The sequence below is a fragment of the Crocodylus porosus genome, unplaced genomic scaffold (genome assembly GCF_001723895.1).
Source record: "Crocodylus porosus isolate Cpor-Errol unplaced genomic scaffold, CroPor_comp1, whole genome shotgun sequence".
Lineage (NCBI taxonomy): Eukaryota > Metazoa > Chordata > Crocodylia > Crocodylidae > Crocodylus > Crocodylus porosus.
This window is the reverse complement of record NW_017728948.1, coordinates 75,832,723-75,859,748: the sequence shown is the minus strand read 5'-3', so window position 1 is coordinate 75,859,748 and position 27,026 is coordinate 75,832,723. Positions and strand designations below refer to the sequence as shown.

The 27,026-nt window shown below is 42.7% G+C and overlaps 1 protein-coding gene across 2 annotated transcripts in view; it reads left to right on the top strand.

Moving 5' to 3' along the window:
• Positions 1 to 26,361, top strand: part of SPP1 (secreted phosphoprotein 1) — a 94,532-nt gene extending 68,171 nt beyond the window's left edge. The window contains exons 1-7 of one of the 2 annotated variants that reach the window (XM_019553022.1): positions 20,049 to 20,168; positions 21,483 to 21,548; positions 21,645 to 21,695; positions 23,056 to 23,151; positions 23,941 to 23,985; positions 24,872 to 25,117; positions 25,569 to 26,361. In XM_019553022.1, coding sequence (XP_019408567.1) covers positions 21,495 to 21,548; positions 21,645 to 21,695; positions 23,056 to 23,151; positions 23,941 to 23,985; positions 24,872 to 25,117; positions 25,569 to 25,970 — 894 coding nt within the window. In that variant the 5' untranslated portion in view covers positions 20,049 to 20,168; positions 21,483 to 21,494 and the 3' untranslated portion in view covers positions 25,971 to 26,361. Of the gene's footprint in view, positions 1 to 20,048; positions 20,169 to 21,482; positions 21,549 to 21,644; positions 21,696 to 23,055; positions 23,152 to 23,940; positions 23,986 to 24,871; positions 25,118 to 25,568 lie in introns of those variants that run through there. The other variant, XM_019553021.1, reaches the window with a different exon arrangement.
• The last annotated feature ends 665 nt before the right edge of the window (positions 26,362 to 27,026 follow it).

Here is a 27,026-nt window from a genome sequence, read left to right as displayed (position 1 = left end):
AGGGTGACCCCCCTCCGGTTGGCAAGTTTGGCCATGGGGACCCACCCCCCCAGTCACTGACTAGCTGCTGGGGGGGGGCATGTGCCCCCCCCAAACTCAGGAAGCACCAATTGCCCATGATGAAAATTCTTCCTAATCTAGCTCTAATCACAGCATTACCTATTGTGTCACTTTAGAAAGGAGCAAAAGTGAAAAAAAATCATAAGAATAAAAGTAATGGTTCAGCTATCTTTCTTGGTCTTAAGGGAGCTTTCTCTTTATTGCTTGATAAGGAAAGATTCATCAGACAGGACAATCTGAGGTAGGAGGACCTGACTTTTGGTTGACAAGTCTACAGGAATCTCATTTTCCTGCCTATGGTTGAAGCAACAGTAGAACAGCCTGATGGCCATAATTAGTGGCCAAGGACAACTCCCTGTCTGAATCTCTTTTCTTTCATAGAAAGGCATTAAAGTTGCACCTCTCAGAAGTTCTAAACCTGGTTCTGTATGCTGCATGTTAGTCTGGCTTCTCAGAATCAGCCAGCTGCAAAAATCTCTCCTTCCTCTCTAATACAGAAAGGGTCATGTGGAAGAGATGAACTCTGTGTTTTACTACTTTTTACTAACTCCAAGTAGGGCATGACTATGTAGCCTGCCCCCATTAAAAGCAGAATCTGAATTTACAGCAGTATAACTACCATGACTTGTCTCAATACTGGGCAAAATAATAAAAAGCTAATACAAAACTTGGTCTTTAAAAATTGGTAACGTATAAAGTCAAAATGCAATTTAAAAGGATTAAGGAGAACTGACTAACTGGTAGATCTGAAAATAGTTGTCAATGAGGAAACATTATTGAATCAGCCTTGTATGGAGATCAGGTGTTTCTAGTTCTAAGCCAAATGCTTCCTGCTACTTCTTTCAGAGCAAAGACCTGGGGAATAAAGGTATGGAAAGCACAGAAATAACAATTCTAAACTGGATGGAGGCATTATAGTAGACAAACAACTGAACAGGACTTCCACCTACATGTTATGGCAAAAAGGAGTTATTATGGTGTGTATGTACAGATTGATTTGATAAATGGGAAGTAGTGGGTAAACGTAGGGACCTAACTTTACTTTTGTATCCAGTATTAGTGAGACTAGTCCTGGACTACTATGCCCACATGTTGGTACCTACGTGATGAAAATTATGTAGGAAAACTAGAAAGAGTACAGAGGAGAGCTATAAAAAATTCCTTACTGTTAAAGAGTTCAATCTTCTAAGTTTATCAACAAACTAAAAAGGAAACCTAATTATGATGTGCAGTTACCTTCACAAGGAGAAAATAAAGAGCGATATGAGGTTCCATTATGTATAAGGGAACACTTTAAAGCAGGGATTGGCAACCTAAACTCATTAGCTCAGGGGCAGGAAAGTATTTTGGGCAGAGGGTCACTTACTGAGTTTCGGCAAGCCATTGAGGGCCACATGACAGGCAGCCCAGGGCAGATTAATATTAATTTTATAAATTTTTTAGGGATGCTGCAAGCCAGATAGAATGGCCTAGCAGGCTATGTCTGGCCCCTGGGCCTCATTTTGCCCACACTTGCATTAGCTACATCTGGCCCACAGAGCTATTTGTCAAGCCTGCAGACATGGGGCTTTGGCAGCAATTGATGGCAGGGGGGCTTCTGCAGCAATCACTTTCCTGTGCTGTAGTGGGGAAAAATACTAGCTACAGATATTCTCTCCATGCTGCTGTGGGGAAAAGCTGCAGCAGTAGCTGGGTCTTAGAACCCATCCTTCTACCCCTCTGACCTGAACTAGGTTAATCCAGCCCACAGTCTTAAAAGGTTGCCAACTGCTGCTTAAAAGCTAAACAAGCACGTACAGGAAATCAGGTCCACAGTTCTAGAAATGTGTGTGACTACAACTGGAACAAACAGCCAAAGGAATGGATGAATCCTTTATTTCTTTCAGTCTTCAAAAGCCAGATTGGATACCTCTCTGGAGGATATGTTTTGGTCAAAAGGGGCAACTGCTCTGTGTTATACAGGGGGTGCATCTACTTGTGCAATTACTGTGAAGCAATAAACTCCATAGAAGTCTGAGCTGCAGTAAACTGCTCTTGGGTGCAGTGTCTACATGTGAACCTAGGACAGCAGCAATCTGAGCCAGGGAAAAGCAGTGGTAGGCTGGCAGGGGGCACAGGGAGTCAACCCTGGGCTCTGGATAGTGGTGTTGGGCAGCAGAGGGACTGTCTGGGACACACGGGCACTGCATGTTCAGAGCAGTGTAGCTAGGCAGCAGCCAGGAGTCTCATTGGCTGACCAGGTTCAATTTGTACCCAAGGTCACCATCTACATGTGCGTGTAGTTGAAGTAAATTCCTCTGCCATAAGTATTTGTTCCTGACAGTACTACCTTGCTGCAAATTAAAGTACTTTACTGTGGCCGAATATTATCACATGTATAGACAGTGACCCTTTACTATGGAGATAATTAGTCCAGTCCACAGTAAAGTGTACGTGTAGATACACCCAGAATGTTAGAAATGAAGACTGCCCTTTCTTGTCTTAATTAAGTCATAAAATCTGTCCCATATAATGTATGGGCTTAAATGACTTACTAGCCTGATTCTCTAGTATTATCAGTCCTGCCTCAGACTAGAACCCAGATCTCCAGGACATTCACATGTGTAGGCCTGTGCCCTCTGTATAGTAATTATGCCAGTGTGTAGCAACTGAATGCATCCTCCTCCTCTTTCTTTTCTTCTGGTATTGCTGTGGGTGGATGGGACAGAAGGCAAACCGGCACAAAGCAAAATGGGCAGACAAGCTAATTGTCAGATGGCAATGGATTGGTGAAACAGGAGTAACCTTGCTGCCTTAAGTCTCAGTTTGTAATGTCTGAGCAGGCCACATAATAAAAAATAATCTGCCCTCTTCGCCCACCTCCTGCAAGCAATGTGTGTGAGCACATGCATCTCCTTCCCACTTATGCATACACAGTAGACTTCCAGTAAAACAGAAGATAATTAAAACCTACATGCAATGACATGGCCTGGTTTATTTTCAAGTATTTGTCTGGAGAGGTAGGGCAGAGGAGGCCACACTTTGTTTCTTGCTTTTGGTATCTGTAATGACAGTAAGCGAGTGAAATGGAAATGAGACTAGTATAACAGGGAGTTTAAAATATAATGCTATGTTGCATTTGAGATTTCTGTTCCAAACAGACATTTATGCCTTGTCTGCTGAGCAAATTCCTTTTACCCAGCGTCTGGTTAGCCTTTGTATGCAGGAATGTGCAAATGTTATTTCATGGACCTTTGGGTGGACTGCTTGTAGAGAAATCCCCTTTTCATATTAAGTCATGATCCAGGACCTACTCATTGACTGCTCACTGAAGCAAAACTCTTGCTAAATATGGGAACATTGCTTGAGTAATAAAGGTAAGGTAAGGCCCAGGCTGAGCTCATATAAATATTAATGAACTAGCTCATATATTTGTTCTGGGACACAATGCAGGATGTAGTTTGTGTGGGAGATACAAAGCTACAAATCTTCAAATTGTTTAATATATTTAGGTTTGATGCTACAAAAAAGATTAACAGGAACAAGTGCATGCTCTTCTTCCTGGTTTATGTTTATTTATGTCCAAGTCCTAATTTCTGTTATTACTTGGAACAAAGATGGATTAATTACAAACACTACAGCATCATTCACAGATGCCTTGTATTGTATCACCTGAGAACTCTACACGTGAAACAGGTCTGTAACTGTTGTAACACAGGGTGCCTACAAACATTACAGCCCCACTCTAACTCACGGTGCTTTACATAAAGCACCATGAGTTACAGCCTCCACCCTAACCCAACAGACATTTGTTTGTTGGGTCAGGGGAAAGAGGGGTGCTGGAGCCAGCCTGCATTAGCCTTGGCCAGCAAGCAGGCGTGCTTCAGCAGCCTCTGAGGGAGCTGCTGAACTGCCCCTCTCCCCAGCCCTGCCTCCTGGGCTGTCAGTAGGGGAGGGAGGGAGAAGAGCTGAATGGCCAGATCTGAGAGAAAGGGGGTAGAATGGACCCCTCTTGCCTTGCGAGCCCAGTCCAGCTCCCCCCACCCAAATACCACAGCCAGGGTAGCGGGGGGGGGGAGGTTGTTCTGTTCTCCTCCTTCCCCTCAGTTCTGGACAATCAGAACTGCTAGGAGGTCCCTCACCTTCCCCCTCCTTCTCCCCTGATAATCTGTGGGGTGGGGCTAGGCTAGTAGTATCTGCCCATCCCTTCTCTCTGTGTGCAAAAGTAACCCTGGAGAGAATGCAAGTTCATGAAAAAAAAGTCACTTGTGTATGCAACTACAGTTGCTTTGGCAAACTACCTCACTTTGTGGAGTTTCCAAGATGCTGAGTCTGATTTATTGTCTTGCTTGCACCAGCAAACATTGTGATTAGATGTGCTGTAGTCACACTCATTTTTACAGCCATGTAACTCTGTTGTGTAGGCAGAGAATTGGACTTGCACCATAACTCTCAACTCCACTGTGAACTTATTAAAAATCAATGGGAGGACATTCCTTTACTCAAAAAATCCTTGAATTCTAAATCAGATGATCCAAAGAATAAGCGTAACAAACAAAGTGTAGTAATGGATGTGTTTGGCTGATTGAAAAAAAAAGCATCAATCAATCTTGTACATTAAAAGGAGATCTCCTGTCTTGAAAGTAGCTCTATTTTTAAGAACTTGCTAACAATACTGGCTTAGACGATCATAGAAACTGTTTCTGATCTCAGATATTATATTTCACTAAAGGTTTATATCGTTTGTGCTTCAATAGCATTATCTAGATGGTAAAAAGGAAAATAAAGTCACAAAAATTATTATTGTTGTCTCATTATTTGAAATGATAAGATATATTCAGAACTTTATGATAGTAAATTATGTGAGAAGGAGCAGGTCCTCTGTTCTAAAGACCTTTGAGTTTAAGGTCATGGACAGGCACAGTGAAATGGTACTGGAGATATTCAGCTAAATCACATCTTGACATTGGCAGACACAGACATCATGAAACAAGAAGGTTTGTCACTGAGTCAAGAAAGGAAAGGCACTTGGCAAGTGAATCCAAAAAACTTTGTGATCCATTGGGGCTCAAAAGATAAATTATATTGATTGACTTTACGGACTGCCTGGAGCAACACAAACGTAGCATGGTGTTGGTTTTACATCTATGGACATAACTTCATGCAGGCAGCAAGTATTTTAACAGCATAGTAGATTCATGAAGGGAGTGTTTGCATGGGAGTTTAATAACCCTACAGTTGTCTATACCAAAGCTATCCAACTTTTGAGTGGTCATCCCCCCCGCTCCCCTCCTCACACACACCCCATGCCAGCACTCCAATGCCATGTGGGGTCCCTGGGTCCCTCCAAGCTCCCTGGCTATGGGCTCCCACAACCCCTTGGGCACTACTCTACTGCCCCACCCCAAGAGGCAGGGGCAGGAGGGGGAGCCCAGAAACTCTGGCAATGGTGCAGCAGCTGGAATGATGCAGGGGCTGGCACCTTGCTTCGGCGCTTAGGGGCCACAGCTTAACCCCTTGGGAGCCACATGCAGGCCACAGGTTGAGCAACTCTGCTGTATACTGAGCCTGTATGCTCTACATAGAACAAAACCAACACAGCTTTATTGAATGTTTTATTTGCTGTTATTACCAAGAAAAAAAAGTCTACTAAGAAATCTAACACTTAAATTTGACTTACACATTTTTATTTGAAAAATATTAGCCCAAAACTCTGACCCAGATACCCACACAGTTTGCAAAGGACAAACTAATTTGATTGGAATAATTCATCTGCTAACTCTTTCCACTTATGACAGCGAAGTCCCAGTTACACTAATGCTCTCCTCTGACTCATTAGATTCCAGTTTCCGCTCAGGCTTCTAGCAAGTTGCTCCCTTATCATCTCAGCCTCAAAAGGTTTTGGATGCTAGAGATAAAAACATGTAATCAGAAGACATTTATCAATTTTGATGTGAAAAATTTGTTAAAGAAAGTGTAGATTAGAAAGAGGGAAATGGGTCATGAGTGAGCCCTTGGGCTTTAATACCTTTAAAGCTCTGCACCAGGTACCTTCTCTCTATCTCCTGTGCTTTTAGGATTTTTGCATTATGTTCCATGCAACTGGTTACAAAGTGTTACTTTATGTAAAAATGTTGAAATGTAAGCAAAGATCTTTTAGAATGAGTGAAAGTTTTGTTAAAAGGAGAGTTTGCCTAAAACTTCATCTTTTGGAGGGTGGGCGTGGGGAGTGTCTTCACCTGGTGCAAGTCAGCAGAGCTTAATTGGCTTCTGTGATGTTACACCTTCTTCTTTTGTATGGCTAGGGAAACAATGGCAGAGAAGGTGTAGATTAATTAAAAATGACAACCTGCTCATGGCATCACTCTGGCAGTCGAACTTCAGTCTTTGAACTCAGGACTGCAAAAACAATGGCAACAGTGCTACGTCAAGGGATAGAGATGGAGGATCTGGCCTTGGCTCACTTCTGAAGTCAAAGAAGTGTGATGAGCTTTGGTCCTGATGCTGCTCCTATTAGATTCAATGGAGTTGTTACCAGCAATGTCAGTAGGAGAAGTGTCAGGTCTTCCTTAATGCTTTGTATCTATGACTGAACTCCTGGGTACTATCTGGGGGAGGAACAGAACTGGTAAGCTACTGCAAGGAAGAGGAGGTCCCTTGGACTCAGCCACATCCATGGGGTACTTGTAATAAAGCCTATTTTAATAAGATTTGCAATTCAGGATGGAACCAGGCACCCAGCTTTTGGACCAAAGGGATTCCAGCAATTTTGATGTCATTGGGGTTGCTTCTCAAATCTAAATCTTTCTCTTCACAGTGACATCCCATTTGCACATGCAAATAATTAGGTTTTCTAGAAATGAAAGGGAGGACAGATTGCTTTACATAGATAACTTTGACCACAAATCAAGTATAGCATTTAAGATGGCTCTTTCCCACTCACTCGAATGTCAGAGTTTCAAGGCTGCCCCTTTTTAAAATTATTTCTTATAATGAACTCTTTAGCAACGTGTTTTTGTGTGGGTGCTAGCGCTCAGTTGATTCTGAACTTTTCTGTTTTTCAGTCTGTTGATTAGGCTGGTGTTTTAAGCCTGGTTGATTCATCTCTTACAGTTGTGGTGCCTGAGGTGTGATGGAGATGGCTCTAAAAAACAAAAACTCCCAGCCTCACTTATTAGTTTAATCAACTCTTTAGATGTGAAAAAGGGCTTATTTCAACATTTGTTATTTTTGGTGCAATAAGGCAAGTTTCTCCAGACAGAACAAATGCTACTTCTCAGATTGCCTTGTCATCCCTTCCATTCACATTTTCCATGGGTGAAGAAAAGTCATTTGACTGCATTGTGCTAAAAGAATCAGAGAAGAGACAGCAGCAATGGCTTGTTATTTATTGACGTAGTTTATGCTTCCTGGTGCTGAAGTCCCTGATACTTACTGTTTCCCAATACAGGGTTGCCATGTCCATTACCACTTCTCGTTGTTTGTGTTACAGTTCGGTGATTGGGTAGGTTTCAAAGGTTTTCTTTTCCTTTCGTTAATGTATAGCTACTGCTTGTTTCCTGTCCCATGTATGTCATGCCAACCACAGTTTGCCATTTGCTCTGCCAAATTTATAGCTACAGACTCAACCAATAATCTTTCTATGTAGCTAGCATCAAATTATATGCAAAATGTTTCCCCTAAATCTGGATGCGATTATCTTAGAATTTTACATCTCAAAAATAACTCTTCTCTAAGACTTCCCCTGAGAAGGGCATTTTTAAAGAAAATCGGGGCCTCTACAACACATTTACTGCTGTCAGGTAGACATTTTCTTTGGGGGGGGAGGGTTTTCAGAAACTTCTGGTTTCAGGGAACCAACCTCTTTCCCCAAGAATTTGTCCATTCCATTGACATGTTTGATGGGGAAACAAGCTGGCAGGCAGCTGCCTGGTGTTTTGCCAGCTTCACAGGTTTCATAGGATCCTGGGCTGCCTCACAGACCTCCTGTCACCTGGCTCTCCCAACTCCCTAACTGCAGTATTAGCCAGGCAGGTAGCTTAGAGACAAAGGAGGTCTTCCCATCAGGTAGTCAACCAAAGAATGAGGTAGCAGGAACATTTCCATAACAAAATATTTCAGAATCTTTTCCCTACAAAAAATTCAAGATAGAGTTTCTGCCCTTAATTGGAATGTTTTTCCTTTTGAAATTTGATTTCCCTGTCCCACCCCCACTCTCTGCCACAGAATGGTATCTATTGCTGGCCTAATTTTGGCCTAACATGTCTTATTTACAGTTCACACTGTTTTCCTGAGAATTGAGTAAAGTATTACTGATGATACAAATTCATGATACACATGTTGTTCTACCCAAAGTGCAATTTTTTTTAATTGAAAAGGTTTTGTTTGTTTATTAGTTTGTTTTAACCCAAATCTTACTTGAAAAAACCCTAAGTCTGGAATAGGTTTTTGAAATTCTTCTGACATTACTTACTATATCTTAACTTGTTACCCTAGCCTAATTAAAAGCTATACAACAAAAGGGCATTTGTGGACATCTATAGCAGCACCTTGAATTTGTCTCATTTCTTTATAAAGTTCCTGTATTAAAATGCCACATTTCAACACTGAAGCATAGGCCCTACAGTATTTCTCCCTGGGTATGTCTACATGAGATGCTTTACTGCCCAGATTAACCTACTGGGCAGTAAAGCATCACCATGTAACTGTGCACATAAATTACTGCACAGTAAATTAGTCTACTACACAGTTAGCTAGTAACTGTAAATACATCTGGGAGCCAAGAGCCCAGGGACCGGTCCCTCTCTGCTCCCACCCAGAGTGGGAAGCTGAGCAGAGCTGAGCAGTGCTGGGACTGAGGAGTTCTTCCTTCCCTGCTCAGCCAGGGGCTGGGACAGCTGGCAGTGGGACAGCTAGCAGTAAGCCCCTGCTGAGTGGGGATTCCCCACTCAGCCAGGGGCATCCAGGAGCTGTCCCATTGGTGGGGCAACTAGCAGTGAGCCCCCAGCTGGTCAGAAGCTATCCTGCCAGTGGGGAAGCTGGCAGTGAGCCCTGGCTGGGTGGGGAATCCCTGCACAGCTGGCAGCTTGCTGATAGCTGCCCCACCACTGGGACAGCTCCTGGCCAACCCTAGCTTAGTGAAGAATTCCCACCCAGCTAGGGCTCACTGCCAGTGGCCCACCCTGGCTGGGTGAGGAATCCCTGCCCAGCTGGGTGCTCACTGCCAGCTGCCCACCAGCCGACTGGGGCAGAGGGCTGGGACAGAGTCCCCTCCCCCACAGATGTTTCCCTGCCCCTAGCCCCTGCAGGACAACCAGAGCCTAGGCCTGACCCTGGTGTCCCCTGCCAGCCTGGGGCTGGCACCGTAGGGAGCTCCCGTGGCTGCTATATGGTAGGAGATCAGGGTAGGCATTTCTCTACCCTAAACTGCTCCCTGCCCCTGAGCTGCTCACACCACGTGCAGATGTGCTCTCACAGAAAGCTGCACAGTAAGCTTTCTGTGTATTAATTGCCTTAGTCTCTTTCACATTGAAGCAATCTTATCACCATTAAGCCTAAGAGAGATATAATTATGAATTTTCTTATGACTCGGAATTGGGTTGGCAAATTAGGATGAATCAATAAGTTTTGTTATCCCTTGCAAAAATCACACCAACTCCCTGGTAAACCTAACTTCCTCTCAGCTCCAGACCCCAACTCTTTCATCTTCCTCCTCCAGACCAGCAGATATATATTTTTTTTATCTTTCCTCCCTCACCATGGACTTCACACACACATGCACACACACATTACCCAGAATATATTCTTGGTTTCACACTGACTCACTACTGTATCAGTCTACCTCAGACCACAGTAGACCATGAAAAATGTTCACAGCAAAACCTGAAACCACACAAAACTTGCTTGGTTTCTGGTTTTTTAACCAGACTTGGAGTTTAGGCTGGGTTCACAGAAAAGTTCATAAACCTTTCAGGCAAGTGAAGACCAGTCATACTGCTCCTACATTTATCCTCCCCCTCTTGCCCAAACCTTGTAGAGATAATGAAAGACTCAGAAGGGACTACAGATGAGGGGCCTCCTATACAGGCAATCTCAAATATAAAGATCAATGTTCACGCAGTTAATTTTCCAGATTCTCTTCCCTGACCATCTCCTAAGTGCTATTAGGTGGGTGAATGCTTGGAAAGATTTGAAAAAATCCATATTGTGAGTATAGCCTGGCTGGGGGATGAATAGCAAATACTCTTTCAGGGACTCTCCTGCCATGCCTTTTCCTCTCCTGATCCCTTGGCACAGGTTTCCTCACCCAAGCAATCAGTTGTTGAAGTGAGGCTTCCAGCTGCCACACATCTCCAGTCTCCAAATGCCCCAAAGGCAACATCCCCTTCACACACTGCCACTTTTATCCTCCAGCTTGCCACTTGCCGGTTAATTCTTCCTCAGTGTGCAGATCCCCTCAGCAGTGACCAATGTTTTAATTACTCTTGCCCTTATCCTGACCTCACTCTCTGCCCCCTCCCTGGGGCTACCCCCTCTAGTACAGGATTGCCATTCACCCTGTTACAATGAGGTCTGTGGCACCGTTTTAGAGATTAATTCATTCCCACACTAAGACTCTGAGCTCTAACTTTGTCAGGTAAGATAACAGTGCCAGCTTAACATAGTACATGCAGGGAGTGTCTACACAAGACATTCATTGCAGAGTTGACTAATTAGCTCTGCAATAATCATCCCAGCATCTAAACATGCAGCCCTGTTAGACCTCAAGAAATTAATAAACTCCACAGCAGGATAGTACTTTTAAATACAAGTACTATCTTGCTGTGGAGTTTTTACTCCCCAGCACTGCACATGTAGATGCTGATGCAGCTGGCTGGGGCACAAGGGTGCTTCAGTGAGGGGGGCTACCTTCTGGCTAGCCGCACACTGAAGCATTCTCGTGCCCCAGCCAGCACCTCTGCAACATATTGAGCTGGGTCAGAGCTGGCAGGCTGACCCCCTGAGCCCCCTGCTTGCCAGGGCTGCTGCAACCCAGCTCAACATGCTGCAGTCCCAGGTGCATATTCAAATTGCCCAGGAACAATAAAATTCCAACACAATATGTGCCGGAGTTTATTGCTTTGCATGAATTGCATGAGTAGACGTGCCCACAGTGAGCTAATGTATGGCAGACACACGTAATGAACCCTCTGCTATAATAAAAGTCACATATTAGTCTTAACTTCCATTTTGATAGAATATAGTCTGGAATAGAGAATATATACAGAGCAGTATCAGGCTTCCATATAATATACATATGGATCAATGAAAGGATAAATTCATTAATAGGGAGCTGTACCATAATGTCTTCCCCCTTTTGAATGTCTAACTATGATGGCTAGAGGTTCCATGCTGTGGTAGCAATTAGTACAGATGAGAATGGACATGCTCTGGCCACAAACACTCATTTCCATAGTACTCTGCAAAAAAAAAATTCTGCAGTAAGTGAAACAGGCATCCCGTGATTTTCCAACAGTTTCACAACAAGGAAGAAAAAACTGTTTTCTTTCCATCAAATTTTGTAGTTTCAAAAGTTTCTATTATCCCCTTTTTTGTACTTGGTGGAAAAAGAGACTGTCATGAGAACTAAAATGAGAAAATTAATTTTAAAAAGTGCATGTGGGGCAAGAGGGAAAATAGTAATTTATGTGACCAGTATTTTTGCAATGTTCACCCCAAAAAGCAACTCTCTAAACCATTTTGAAATAGCTTCAGTTTGCAAGAAATTATGGCCAAACCTAGCAAAGTGCTCAATAATATCAAATCTCCATTCACTTTCTTTATGGGGCAATTGTCAAATGTACATATCGAAATTAAGAGCACAACCCCTCTTGACTTTTTGTTAATTTTGGAGCGTTATCACTGCAGTAGGTTTGAGGCTTTATAATTTATCGGAAAGATGTATTTGAAGCTGACTTCAGAGAGAATTGGGGTCTCTGCACCTTACTAAAAGTACTTTGCATGTTGTAGGATTTCACCCTTTATTTGGTTCTCAAGCACTTGACCTGAATGACATCAAATACCTAACAGGGCAATACTTCATTTCTGGGGAGAATTTGGAACTCACTATCTGGGGAAAACCAGTGTACTTTTTTCCATTTGAGTTCATTTCTAATGCTAATACATACCAAAAGCAGACTCTAAATTTATGTATTAAGCTTATTGGGTGTGTCCACACATGCAACCACGTGTGCTTGCAACAACTCAAATAGAAGCGGTGCAAATTTGAGCCGGGGCTTTTTGCCTCAGCGCATGTGCTCAGACATGCGCTTTGTTGAGGAGCAAATTGTGCCACTTGGGGAAAAATAACCCTGCTTGGCTCCTCCCAGATCTGCAGCCAGGGGGAGCTAGAGCCCAGGGCCAGCAGCTGTGCTGTCCCCAGCAGTATAAAAATTCACCCTTTCTTGGCCCCATCTGTACAAAAAGCTGACCTGGCAAGCAGGAGCTTCTGGGGCCCAGCCAATTGGTACCTGGGGACATTACCCCTTGTGCCAACTGGACGGCTGCAACAGCATCCCAATGCTTTATTGGTATATTTACAATGTTAAAACAACTTTGGAAGTCACAGCCCCCCTGCCTAGGGCCCCAGCCCCCCTGCCCAGGGCCCATAACTTACTTTTCACAGCAGCAGCAGGAGTGGGGTGCTCTGAGCCTGCTGCTGCCAGCTCCCAGCTCTTGGAGACCACGTGCTGGGCTCAGCCAGGTCCTGCCAGCACTGGGGACCCTCTGCTGCCCAGCCAGCCTGGTCCTACAGCAGCAAGACCCGACATGGCATGCAGCATGTGGGGACCGGCCCTGGGGACGCTCATGCTTCCCAAGTGGGCTGGTCCTGCTGTGTGGTAGACAAGTTCAATGTCATTGTCAGGGATGCCTTTGAAGGGGACAGGGCTGCCAGTGACGGTGCCAGCACCACCAGCAAGCTCATTCCAAATACAGGAAGGTGGCAGGCTACTTCCACCAGAGCATCAAGGCGGGCAAGATGCTGTGGAACAAATAAGCAGACATGAGCATCCTGCAGCACAAAATCATGCAGGAGGTGGAGACGTGGTGGAACTCCACCTACCTGATGCTTGAGAGGCCTGTAGAGCAACAGAAAGTAATCCATGAGATGGTTTTGCTCTGGGGAATTAGGATCAGCAGCCCCCTTAACAGTGGGATACCATCTCCCAGATCTTGGTGGTTCTCAAGCCCTTCCCTGAGGCACCGAGACCCTCAGCACCACCGAGGCCCTCCTTAGCCAGGTGACCCTCATAGTAAGGGAACTTCAGAGCCAAATGGAGAGCTTCCAGGGGATCAATGTTCCTGGTTGGGGCAAGCCGCTATCACAAAACATCCAAGCATTGGTGAGGCATCTGAAGGAGGACAGCAGGAAACAGCTTGATCCCTTGTGGTCCAGTACAGTCTGTGTGCTGCCTGCCATGTGTGACCCAAGGGTGAAGGGCAGTGTATGCAGCAGCCAAAGCCTGAATCAGTGAATGGAGGTGCTGGTGAAGAGAGTCAGGGAGACAGAACAGTGGAGGCAGGGGGACATGGAAGAGGGGGCTCCATTGTCCCATGCTAGCATGCCATCCACCAGCCCACCTCCTTCTCCACCACAGGTGCTGCCAATGTGGGCCAAGGGCATGGCTTTCATGGTGGGGTCCAGAGGCACCAGACCCTACCATCAGGCAGGTAGCACTCAGGCCTTGGTGGATGCCTATCTTGCCAAGGATATAGAGCTGCTGCTGTGAGACCCCTTGGCCTACTGTACAAGCCACAACCAGATGTGGCCAGTTCTAGCCACGATTGCCTGTGAACACCTGCCCTGTCCACTGACCAGTGTTCCGAGCAAGAGGGTGTTCAGTATTGCTGGGAATGTAGTGACACCCCAGCACACCTGCTTGGATCCTGGTTTGGGGGAGCAGCTGTTGTTCTTGAAGGTGAACCTCCCATTGCTGGGGTTCCCCAAGCTTCAGGTGCAGATGGAGTGAATGCCACCTTCCTCACTCCATCCGCACCGATTTACTTTTTTCATTTTTTTAAAAGCCATTTAATTCCCCATTCTCAGAGCTGGAGGGGGCACTTACTGCATCACCAGTCATCAGGAGAAGAACATGTCCCTGCTGAGTTTCTGTGCCAGGACAAACTTGGCGCTATGGACTGGGGCTATGGGGAGGAGGAGGCCCCAGGTCCTGGGCATGACTACTAGGTCCTGGGCATCCCTCACCCCCTGACGCCTCTATTTCCATTTTCACTGACTAACTTTCTTGCCTGTATTGCATGCCAGCCTCTTGCTGCTTTACTATTCCTTCCATCCAGGAACAGCACACACAGACCAACTGCAGGTGCCTAAGAAGGGGCTACCATCCCTGCAAGTTTCATCTGAATCAGGCAAGAAATGACAAAGTTATAGGCAGTTTTGTGCTTCCCCATTATAGCCTATGGGCGAAATGGCAAAACAGTGAAACAGTTTTGATGAAACGAAACAGAACAGCAGTTTCAAAACTAAATGAAACTCAAAACAAAACACTGTCCTGTTGAAATGGCAAAATGGAAATCAAAACAGAATTGGTGCTGTTTCACACATCTATACCAGCAAGCCCTTTTGAGCTCCAGCACAGTGAGGGAAGGTATAGGAAAAGTTATTGGTTTATCCTTTGCCTTGCACATAATTGTAGCTGCAAAGACCGGTTCATTGATTGAGTAGCACCATAAATTTGTGACAAAGGGGCAGCATCCAGATGAGCACAGACATGCAGTGTGTGGCACCACAGATCAGTCTGCAGCACCACACACTGCGCATGCAGGCATTCATCACACTGCTACATTGCAGCACCATGGCCGAAAAAAAGCGAGGCAGAGTACATGGTGGCAGCATGCACTACCCACAACTGGAACCTGGCTGGCCAGAGCCATGCTCCAGCTGCCAGCCAGGTTTTCTTGTGTGGCTGCAGCTCTGGGAGGCCCCCAGGACCCCAGGTAAGGTGGCTGGGGCCAGCACAGTTGATGGCTCCAGCCTCCCCTACCCCACCCATGTAACCTGCTATGTGCCAAAGCATGTGTGGCATGGGTGTTCCCTGCGGACAAGGAGCAGTGGCACAAACATTCATGCTTATCTGGATATGCCCAAGGTGTTTATCATGCATAAGCCTGAAAATTATCAGAGCTAGCATGCTTGACTTGCCCACCGGCCCACTACAGCACTGTCCTCTTTGACAGTGAATAACCCAGCATGAAATATGCCATTTTCTTTTAATAAAAGTAATTTGATACCCATACACTCCCAGTGTGGTACAAAGGGGATTTAGTTTAATTAAGATTGGGACCACAATTCCCACTTGACCCAGTGCCAGGCAAAGCAACATGAAACTTATTAGCACATTGCTACTGCCTATAAGGAAAGGGTAAAATTCAGAGATAACTAATAGGGATACTTAAAGTTATGCCCCTTTTATACTGGGTTTGCATGTCTACCACTCTTGTATCTACATTAGATAACTGTGACTATGATAGGTATGTATTTTCAGAAACCTTAATGTAATGTTTTTCCCTGAGTGATCAGAACCAATTTTTCTCTCTCCATCATTGGAAGTAATTTAATAAAGTAGAGAGAGTACTCTCCCACACTGGAAGCAACTGCTGTATATTTAGGTAAATGTTGTCTGTATAAAGGTAAAAAAAACCCAACAAACTACCAGCTAATTTTAAATTTATCTCCCATTTTGAGGCTTTTGTGAGATGGGAATTTCAGGGATATTTAGGGTTATTTAAGATATGGTTAAAAACTCCCATTTTTCAATGCTATTTTCAGCAATATCTCATGCCAGGAAGCAGTGCAAAAATGTTTTGGTTTTCGGGTAGTGTTCATATGAACCACTATTTACTACTAAGTCTGCTTGCCTCAAAGTGACCTCAAATACATTAAGTTCTGATTCAGCTTTACAAGATCACTGCCATTAAACAACTAATTGTTATAGGCTCCGTGAGCGATCATTTGGTTTTGCTAAATTGTAAACCACTCAAAGAAAAGCATTGCATTTAATGTATGGATGCGCTCAAGTATATCCAAAGTGGGGGTTTGGGTCCCAACTTTTGTTTGAGCCCCATACCCAGTATAATGGTACTTACAAAAGTTGAAGCCAAGGCAAATCACTGTTCTCGAAGTAGTCATTAACCTCCACAATAAAGGGTCAGAGAAGACAAATGTATGTAATACAGAAAGAGTGTGGTGATAATGAAATGCCTACACAGGCCAAAAAAAAATTGTCAGCTCCAGACTTGGCTTATGACTTTAGAAAAATATAGAAGGCTGTATGGAGAAGCACTCAAAAGTTGTTTTCTGCTCTGCAAAACAGCAGTCTAATGGAAAACTGATGCATGCCAACCATGCTCTCTTAATCTACACATTTTTCAAAAGTAAATGAACATGTCAAAGTGAGCCAACTATTCCACTCTATCAACCAGTTTGCTTCTCTTTGAAACAGGTACCAACCTCTACCTACAGAATAGGAGTTCTCAGCTGACCAAAACCAAATGCAGATCCAAATTTTTTAAAAGGGGGTGTTCCAAAGGCAACCTGCCCCACAACTTGACCATGGCCAGAGGGGAGGGAGGAGCAGGGGTACACTGGGGGTGAAGTGGGAGGGGGCAGGCAGGAAGGAAGCATAGAAAAAAGGTACTGCCCAATAATACCATGTCTCCAGACAAACCTGGAACCTTCCACAACCACTCTCAGTTGGAGCAGGGCAACACCATCTCTGGGGCTTACCCCATGTTCAGTTCTACTAGAAATAGTGGTGGCAGTGGGCAAGTCCTGTGCAGCTGTAGGGAGTGACTGCCTGGGGTGCTAGGCTTGACTGGGATCAGTAGCAGTAGGCTGGTCCTCCCTTCCTGAGCCTGGTCCATGCCTAGCCCCTCCTCCAGTGTCCCCACCAGCTGGAGGGTGAGTGTTCATTGCACAGATGCACAAGAGGGTGCAACTGTGCTACTGCCCACCCTGAACTGCCCGCAACCAGAACCACCTATGGAAAGTAAGAGCATTGAGAGTTGCTGTTTTTTCATTGGCTACAAATAGATGTCACATTTGTCCCAGAATAAATCTTTTTATCCCAGGACAATGTGCTGAAGTTCAGAGATCCATGCCCATTGTCCTGGGATAAATCAAAAAAATGATCACAGGATAAGAAGTACTAGCAGTTTAACCCTGGACAGTACAAAGTACATCTGAACAGTTATCCCAGGATAGCATCATTGAATCAATGGCAGAAGAGCAGCAGTGCGATTAGCCACTCGCTAAACCCTGATTAGGATGGTGATGCGTGTGCATGCCAATCCTGGGATATTTCTGTTCCAGGACAAACACAGGCATAACTTGTCCAGTGACAAATGAAACATTTGTTCCTATCCATTATGATGGGTAACCACAAAGAACAGCCACGAGACAAGTGCTAAATTTAATAGAATTTTACACAAGCTGATCTTGCATAAAAATGCAGCCATTTAGTAACAGGCACTTTACATCCTGTCCCTGGATTACAGCAAAACAACACTGTTGATTTTTGGCTTTTAGGAAATCAGCATAAACAACAGCTGCCTTTTTAGCTGTTAGGCCAGTGCTCAGAAATGCTGCCACCTGGTGCCAGTCCGGAACTATAACTAGCTCCTATGTACATTGTATTTGGGGTTACATTTCCTTTGGGAAATGGTGTTCTAACAAATACCCAAGAAATCTTAATCCGAAGTGCCCAAAGCTTTCATTCAAGCAAGCTTGTTGTTACTGAGTAAGTCACAGTCTGATTATAGTTCAAAAGTACCTGGATATCGCAACTGGCACAACCATTTTATACTGATGAGCTTGTGAAATAAATCCATTCTTTTTGCCACCATAGCAGTTCTTGCATCAAGAGTAAAAGCCAATTTTTCCACTTGGTTACCTGGCAGATATTAAAGCAATTTTCATGTCATTGTATGCTCAGAGAACCCGTGTGGTTATCACCCAGCTCATGGGGACATAAGCTTTGGAAAATAAAAGCATCACCATTTATTTGCTCTCTGCAGTACTGTTCATTACATCAGATTTTCATTAATGTATGAGTTAGAAAGTGTGGGTTTGGTGGAGCTCAGTCTGGAAAGTGGTATATTTGTGGTTGAAACAAGGAAAGATTTAGGATTCTGGGGTTCTATACCCTACTAAATATTGACTTGTGCTGCACTGAGTTCAAGTCACTTAATTTGTGTATGTATGTATTTATGTATTTAGAGTTATCTCCCACCTTACCTAAAAGGCTCAGGACCTCTTTGTGCCTCATTCCGTGTACAATCCAGACATACCAAGCCAAGAGCAGTGCCCTCAAACAAGCTGTACTTCTCTACACAGACTGCCTCCTAAACCTAGCAAAGTGCTTATGTGTCTGTGCAGCACTGTGGGAGGGCTAATTAGCAGATGGCCAGTTTACCTGGTGCTGTTCTGCAGCAGTACTAATTACAACTCAGCATTGACAAAGCTACACTGCTTCTGGTTCAGGAGGCAATCTCAAGGGGACAGTGTATCTGAGGGTGCTGCTGGTGGTAATAAGTTTGCAGTGTAGACATGACCTCTGTTTCTTCTTCTATTAAATGGATGTAATGCCTGCTTACCTTCCATGGCAATGAGAGAATTCACTGTAAATAGTTTAGAATGAGATATTATTGGATTATAGATGCTGCGCTATTTAAAGGCCTGATCTGAAGTCAACAGGCATCTTTCTATGGATCCCCCTTGGCCCTTAGGTTAGGCCATAAGGACAAAGTAATATCATTCTTACTATTTAGGTATACAACTACACTAATAATTCATTTTCAGGTCAAAGCTGTCAAAATGGGACTCATAAATTCACATGCAAGTGCCTAGATAACTAGTCTGATTTTCATCAGTACTAAGTTACAGCTACTGAATCATTGGGAAGTACCAGCTGCTTAGCACAGTTGAAAGTAAGGCCATTGAATGTCTCTGTGAGGCTCCTAGGTTTAAAAATCTCAGACATAGCAACATGAATCCCTCTATTTCCATTCTCTATGTGAAATCTGAGTTATTTTTCTCAGGCTTCAACTCAAGAGGTTAATAAAAGTTCCTGAGTGTGCAGAATTGAAAACTTTAGTAATAAATTGCAGCAATATGATTTCAAAAATACAGTCACTTACAGGGGTTTAAAAGACTCATTCATGGCATCCATATGTATAGCCCACCCTTATACTGGCCAGCTTTGAGCCCAAAAGCCCCTACTGCAGTGACTGAACAAAACCAAGGGACATCCTGGAACGTGGGAACGAAACTGAGAAGGGCCCAGCCAAGCTGCACAGCTAGCTGGAAGAGAAAGCTGAAATTTGGGGGAAAAATGTGCAAAACCTTGTTTTTTATCAGGAACTCCTGTGACATGCCTGCCAACTTTACACTCAGCATTCTGAAAGCAGGCATCTTGGTATCATGGTCTGTCTCTATCAATTATGATTAAAAACTAGGCAATCATATACTGCTCCCAGTGTCCACTGTGCTGCCCCACTGGAATATATTCCTAAGAGCAGAATTAGGTCCAGTCTTTTAAAAGCCTTCAGTATCTTTTCTGTTTTTTATATATAAGTTTCCATCTTCTATGACACATTCTCTAAGAGTTATTATCTGTCAAGCTTGGAACAAGGAATGACAGAGTTCTGGGAAGCTATTGATACTGCCAGAAACAAAAGCAGAACAAATATATGCCCCAAAGCCCATTTACCCGATACTGAATGCTGTGCATTCAGTAGACCTGCTAGTTAATGATATTGCACATAAGTAATATTTTAACCATAAACTAGCTTTTGTTTGCTTTGAAAGCCACAAAACCAAAGAGGAAGTGTAGGAGAATGAGGGCAGGGCAGTGGCAAGAAACCTCATGACCTCATCCTTTCCGCCTCATGGAGATTGGCTGACTGAGGGCTGGGACAGCATTTAAATTCCAAAGGGCTGCAGATGTTAAATCAGTGGAAGAGGAGAGCAAAGGAAGCCTGAATATTTTCAGAGCAGATTGGCTTGAGCTGCTTCAAAGCTAACAGCTCCCCTGTCAGCTTCGACTCTTCTGATCTAGATACCAGGAAAGGTAAATGCACATTTTGTTTTTTTGATGTCTTCTGCTGTATCATGTATCATGTCAGGCAGTAAAGCTTAAACATCCCAGTTTTTTGTTAAGTTTAAAGCATTCTAGTTCTTCTGTTCAGGGGTGAGCCTTCAGAGCAGTAAAACTGGTGTGAGAGAGGATGCAGCACATGATATTAAATTACAATGTTCAGTTTGTAGAGGAAGTATTTAGATTGCTGTCACTAGGTCCAATGCTAAAAAACTGGAAGCTGCCACTTGGAAACCAGAATTCCTAAATGTCACAACTGTCATGTTACAATGCACTCTCTTGGCAGACTTCCTGGCTCTGCATAGGATATTTTATATTGTAACACTACTATAATGTCTATAATGTCTTATAATTGGTTGTATGACATGCATTTTTTTATGTGTCTATATTAAATCTCCTTAACTGCTAGACTTGGCAAAGACACTTTAAATTTGTCCTCCAAAATCTAACCAAATACATTGTTGTGCAATGTTCTCTACCACTTCTTTGGAGCTCATTTGCTACATTTTTGCTAACTGTTGTAAAAGGACTCAGTCATGTGGAAGATCTTCTCCATCTCTGTCTACTAACTCAACAATGTCCTGTAGTCTATCAGGAATTATTCACTTCTAAACAACCAAAATTGCAATGTGAACCTGATATTTCCTTTCATTTCCTGCTGCAAAATCTAGCCTATTTTCTTCAGATTTCTGGAAAAACTTGATCTATCAGAAAAGCAGTATCCTTTTATAGAAACTTGTGCTTACATTTATTTATTGCTGCTTTAATTACAATTCTGAATATTTTATTTTACAGTAACTGAAAAAAGACAAAATGGTTTTTTCTTTTCCTCACTTATTGCTGATTAAATGTGAAACTGAATCTGACCCTTTAGCAAACAACATTTAGCTATTATTCATAAAGCTTATCTTCATAAACTAAGTCCTTGGATTACAGACTTGGAAATGTACTGAACATCTTCCAGTTCTCAGTGGGAATTGATGTTCCCCAGTGATTTGCAGAGTTCAGGTTTAAATTTTGAGTTGGACATCAGTAATACATTAGAAGTCTATACTGTGAAATCCTTTAGTTTTGGAGGGGAGGGTGGAAATTATGAAGATGCCATTCCTCTTCTGTGGTTCACAGTAGGGTGTTGGTGATAGCATAGAAAATGTGTGTGGTGGGCATGAAGGGTCTGTAATATTAGATTCTCCAATGCAACACAGTGAAGCATGAAAAGAAAGAGAATCTGTTGCATGTTCCTTACTTTTGCATTGTTGACTTACAATAATGTCCTTTTTTCCCCAGGTAAATATCACAATGAAGATTGCAGTGCTTTGTTTGTGCCTCATCGGCATTGCCTTTGCATTACCAGTAAGTAAATGATAAAAGCTGCATGAGTTGTATGTTTCCTTTGTACATTAGCAGCAAGCAGTTCTGAGAACCCTTTTTTTTCTTTCTTCCCTGAAGGTGAATAAATCTAAGCACCAGCCTGATTCAAGGAGCTCTGAAGAAAGAGATGTAAGTTCCTTTTACAGTTAAACTTTTTTCTTTTATTTAGATCTTTTCTTAAAAAAATAATGTTGTCATCTCATGTAGGTTAAATGGCAGGTTCTCATTTACCCTCAACTCTAATGGCATTTGGCATTCCACAGAAGGTACTTTGCACAACATAGGGTAGTGTATGGGGAAAGGTCAATTGGCTGTTTTGGGAGAAGTCCATTCCTTTATGTAATTGGTAACAGGCTCTAAAACATATCCCCTTGATTTAACGAGCATGTACCCAACTTTACTCTGACACCCAGGGCAGCCCCAGTCATTGTGATGGTACTACGTTTGTTTGGGAAAGAGAGAATCTGTCCCCAAGACCAACTATAGAAAGAGGTATTCAAAGAGGGGAAAGGTGGAAGAAGCAATTATAATCCCTGTTAAGTGACATGCCCCTCCTACTGCTGAAGGCACTAGTCAACCCACAGGGAGCAGAGAGGCAGTAAGGAAGTAGAAAAATAATTATTTTCCTTCCATGATCCTGGGAAGATGTGTAGTGAGACCCCCAACAGGTATACATGCCCTACATACATATACTGAGCCTGTTGGGGCATTGCTGTCAGCACAACTTCTTCCTTGGAGTGCACTAAAATCGTTCAAGAGCTTTCTGCCTCACTCTGAGATAAAAAAAAAGCAACTTGTTTAAAATATTTTTCTTCAGAAAATAAATGGTACAAATGGCCTGGATGCCAGTGAATGCTTAACCATCATGGCCCACATGCCACACTGACTAAATAGCTACACATGACTACAAAAACAGAACACAGTCTGACTGAAGCACTAGAGGTAACAGGGGTAGAAAGAATGAACAGGTGGTGGTCCTGATTCTCCTTTCATTTCTACCAGGGTTACACCACTGCATTCCTATCAGTGGAGTTACTCCTGATTCCTGTCCATGCTGATGAAAGGAGAATCAAGCCTAGCCTTTTGCATATTTGCATGGATTATGCAGGGACTGGTGAAAGCCGTAAGGTTTAGATGTAGAATCCAAGCGTTTCCCAAACTAAAGAACGTTTGCAGGTGTGGTAGGGGGTGGTCAGCCTGGAACTGACACAGGAGCCAGCTGCAAAGTTCTGATCTGACCTTCCCAAGGTTCAAGACTACCCATATTTTTCCTGGAAGTAGGCACATCTCTGATATTAAGGCATTCAGATGTCAGTATTCCTAATTTATTTTTACTACTCTTGCTTTTCATTGCAATTCCAACAGTTACACTATAAAGAAGGTACGTGTTTCAGATGCCACAGCTGCCTGAAAGTGGATGCCTGTGATTTTAATAGTTTCACATGCAGCTGTAGTTTTGATTATGACCTTGATTCTTATTGTCTTCAAGGATTCCAGAAGCCATCACAGGCATCACCACCATGTGCAAATAGAGTCACGTGTGAGTCCACCACGGGCACAAGAAGTTCATGTGCTACCTCAACAGGTTTGTACAACTGCGTTGTATAGAGATTGCCAAAGTAGTTAGAAGAGAAATATAGGTTCCCCGTGAGTGTAGAGTTTTTGCATCTATTGAGAAACTATAAGATGGCATGTTAGGCCCTTAGTCTTAGCTACAATGGTAAATAATGCAAAAGTGACATCTCTCTTATTTCCCAGAATAGTACACTGATGTATACTGAATTAATTTATTAACATAAACTCAAAGATAATAGCCAATAAAAAAGGAAAAAACCCCTCCATTAATAGCTATAAGATCACCTCTTATGGCTCTACCATGTCTTTACTTGAGCAAAATACAGCTGTAATTGACCTGACCAAACAAGGTCTTTTTTATTGGATTAACTGTAGAGTTGGAAGGCAGTATTAGACAAACTTTTGGGTATAAGGGCCCTTCTTCAGGTCATAAAGTCAGAGAAAATAGGGTTGGAAGGGACCTCAAGGGTCATCTGGTTCAAACCCCTGCATAAATGCAAGAACGCTATTCCTAAACCACCCCTGACAGGGGATGGAGTCACACTCATTGGCTTTAGGACTAAATTTGGACCCTTTAACTGTGATTGTGCGACTACTTGGAACTGGAAGATAGAGATTAGAGACATCTTTCTAATATCCTACAAAAATGCCCCCCCTCCACTTTTTATTGGCTTTATCTTTTGTTATTGACTAACTGATCAGCATTTCTCAAAATCAAAATTCTAACAATTTTTTTTAAAGAAAAACTTTGTTGCCAGCCTTTTGTCATTAATACTTAGTTTTCTTTTTTGTTTTGCAGACTTCTTTTTCTTCAGAAGAAAGTGTTGAGGTCCCTAAACGGCAGGTGAGTTTTCATCTGCAGCCCAACACCTACCAGATGCAGTACAGCATCTATCATATAATAATGTCCATTTCCTCTAATAACATTCTTCTGGCACTCCTCTGAAAAAATCAGTTCCTAAGTAAAATAAAACTTCAGACAAGGTCAATCAAATGTAGAACAATCAGTTTTCTGAAACTTGCAAAAAAAAGCTCTAAATACCATTCTGTTCTCTTATGAGCTCCCACTGAAGGGATAGGTGGGACCCTTTAAGGAAAAAACACTCAGATAATAAATGAATCTGACAAAACATACATAGATCTGAAGGAAAACCTTTTGGACATAGGCTGTCAACTACACTTTGTCCCCACAAAGTAAATGGAAAGCACTATAAGCATTTACTTATAGAGCTTCCTCAAGGTTATTCTATCTGGAAAGAGCATACGTGTTGCTGACATCTCTTAAAGGAGTGTCGGCATCTGTGGAAGATGGATAGATTGTTGCTTAGGAATACACACAGAAACCAAGGGAGTACTACTGCTAGGCCTCTCCCTGCTCTTCTATAGGCAACCTTCCCAAAGTCATAGACAACATGACCTCTGAAAACATAGGAGAGAATGTCACAGAATTGATGCTATGCCCCCTACACACCGACACTGTTATATACTACCTACTGAGCACCCTTTTCTACCATGCTCTGCTACTTTCACTCAAGGTATATGGGAGTATGTAACTGCTACCTCATTCTTTCTTGCTATGGTAAAATAATATTTGCCTACCTCAGCTTTAAAATGTATAACAGTGTACTAAATAATGACAGAGCAAGCAAGGTACATTGTTATAATAATACCAATTTCATTTTATAAATTAAATTCAGTTGGATGATGCTCTGTTAATTTGTGCTTTTCAGATATTTCAAGTAGCAAGTAGAAGTACTGAAAGTGAGGATGATCAGGATGATGATTCCAATGACACAGATGAATCAGACGAGGATGCTGTCACTGACTTACCCACTGATTTCCCAGTCACTGAGACTTTCCCTCCTTTCCCCCCCACACGGGGAGACAATTCAGGCAGAGGAGACAGTGTGGGCTATAGAATGAGAGCCAAAGCAAAGTTGGTGAAGTCTAGCAGGCACTACCAAGCTACAGGAAAGGTAAATATCCCTGGGTAATGGTAATCAAGTTTCCAGGAAAGAGAGAAGATGTTCAAGATAAGAATTTTTGCTTTTGAAGCCATCTGCTATGAAATGATATGCAAGACTAAAAGGGTGTATTCCTACTTAATATAGGTGCCTAACTTTAATTAAAGGTAGCATCTATTGCATACAGACAGCAAGCAGCTAAGCTATTGCAAGGGAGCAGCAGCATCATGGTATACTCACATATGAGAACCAAGGACAGTGTAAAATCATATTATACAATGTTTGTGTAACTCTGTAAATATGCAGTAGGTTGTACGATATAGACAGCATAGAGATCTTTGAGAACTGCCTAAACACAAAAGGCATGACATATTTCAGTGATGTATTGCAATATGCAGTGATTCACCGGCTCCTCAGAACCTAGAATATCAACTATTTGTGCTTTCTCTCCTATACTATACAGTTCATTGTACATGATGCCACTGAAGAGGATGACAGTACACCAGACACAGAAAGCCAGCAGGTAGACTACTCCAAACCGCTCCCTGCTGCACACCTTGTTCCAGGAAAATATGACATCAGTGTGGAGTGGGATGACAAAAGCCACATGAAGGATAGCAATGAGGTCACCAGCAGGTCACGTGATGATAGTCATCAGAGACTTGAGAGCATTGAGGTAGACAGAGATGACAGCAATCCTGATGTCCCAGAAGACAGCCACATGAGCAATGAAAGCAGAGAACAGCATCACACCCAAATTTCAGCTAGTCTCCCTGAAACTGATGCTGACAGCAACCAAACTGCTGAGAGTGTTGAAGATATTCAAGACCATCACAGCCTTGAAGACAATGAGGTCACTATTTAAAGAAAAACAAATATATACCATTTTTTTTTTATTTTGGTGAGGGGGAAACTTTCATTTTAAGAAATGTTTGCAAATGTAAACCAATTGTGATTTTGATTTCTAACTGTAGCAGAGGTTAGTGGTAACTGTATTAACCAGGCAAACTCAAGTATGCAATATTAGCTCTCCTTTCCATTGCAGAAATGTAAGCCCTCCTACTGCATCTGTTACTGTTCTCTTTGATTGTGATTCCGTTATGAAGAAAAATATGTAAAAGGAAGACGAATATAGTTTTACACACAAAATGAATGTTACCTTTTATGATACTGTACTTCAATGGTTTTAAAATTCCAGTGTATATTTTGTTGTAATGTGTGAGTGAAATAAAACCACAAAATCCTGAACCTCTTCATTTAGCGTGAGCATAATTAAGTGGACTGCACATCACATAGTTCACACTAATTCCTGGACAAGAAGAATTAGCTTTATTTCTATTTAAATGAATTTATATTACTTTCCTTAAATATGAAAAATACCTAATCGCACAAAATATAGGAGAATAGAAAGATTACAGATTGCTTTGAATATTACAAAGACTTCTAGGAGGATACAAGGGTATTTAAAAAATTTAGGGATGGCTTCCATAATTACAAAGAGTTTGACTTTGTTCCTAGAGGAAAACTGCGGTTTTAAAAAAATATTAAAGAGACTTAAGGTCTTTATACTCTCATTTACACTTACATTCAAGGCCAGTTTCACAATTTCAAATTTATTCTGCGCTCCCACAAGACCCACACAAACTCACTTCAAAGTAGAGGAAATTTACCCCCAAAATATCATTTAACATTTATGTTAAATGTCAATACTTCCCTGCTAACTGTGGGCCTAGTTCTGTCAAAAGCATCCATTGACTGCAGTGAGCACAGAGCCAAACTCTGTCCCTCTATCCATTCCTTCCTATATTTACACTAACATTTATGCTTTTTTCCATCTTGTATGCTATATGAAGGTATTTCAACTGGCAAAGGAACAGATTGCTCCAGTTGTAAGCCCACCAAATACAGTGACTGGTAATTT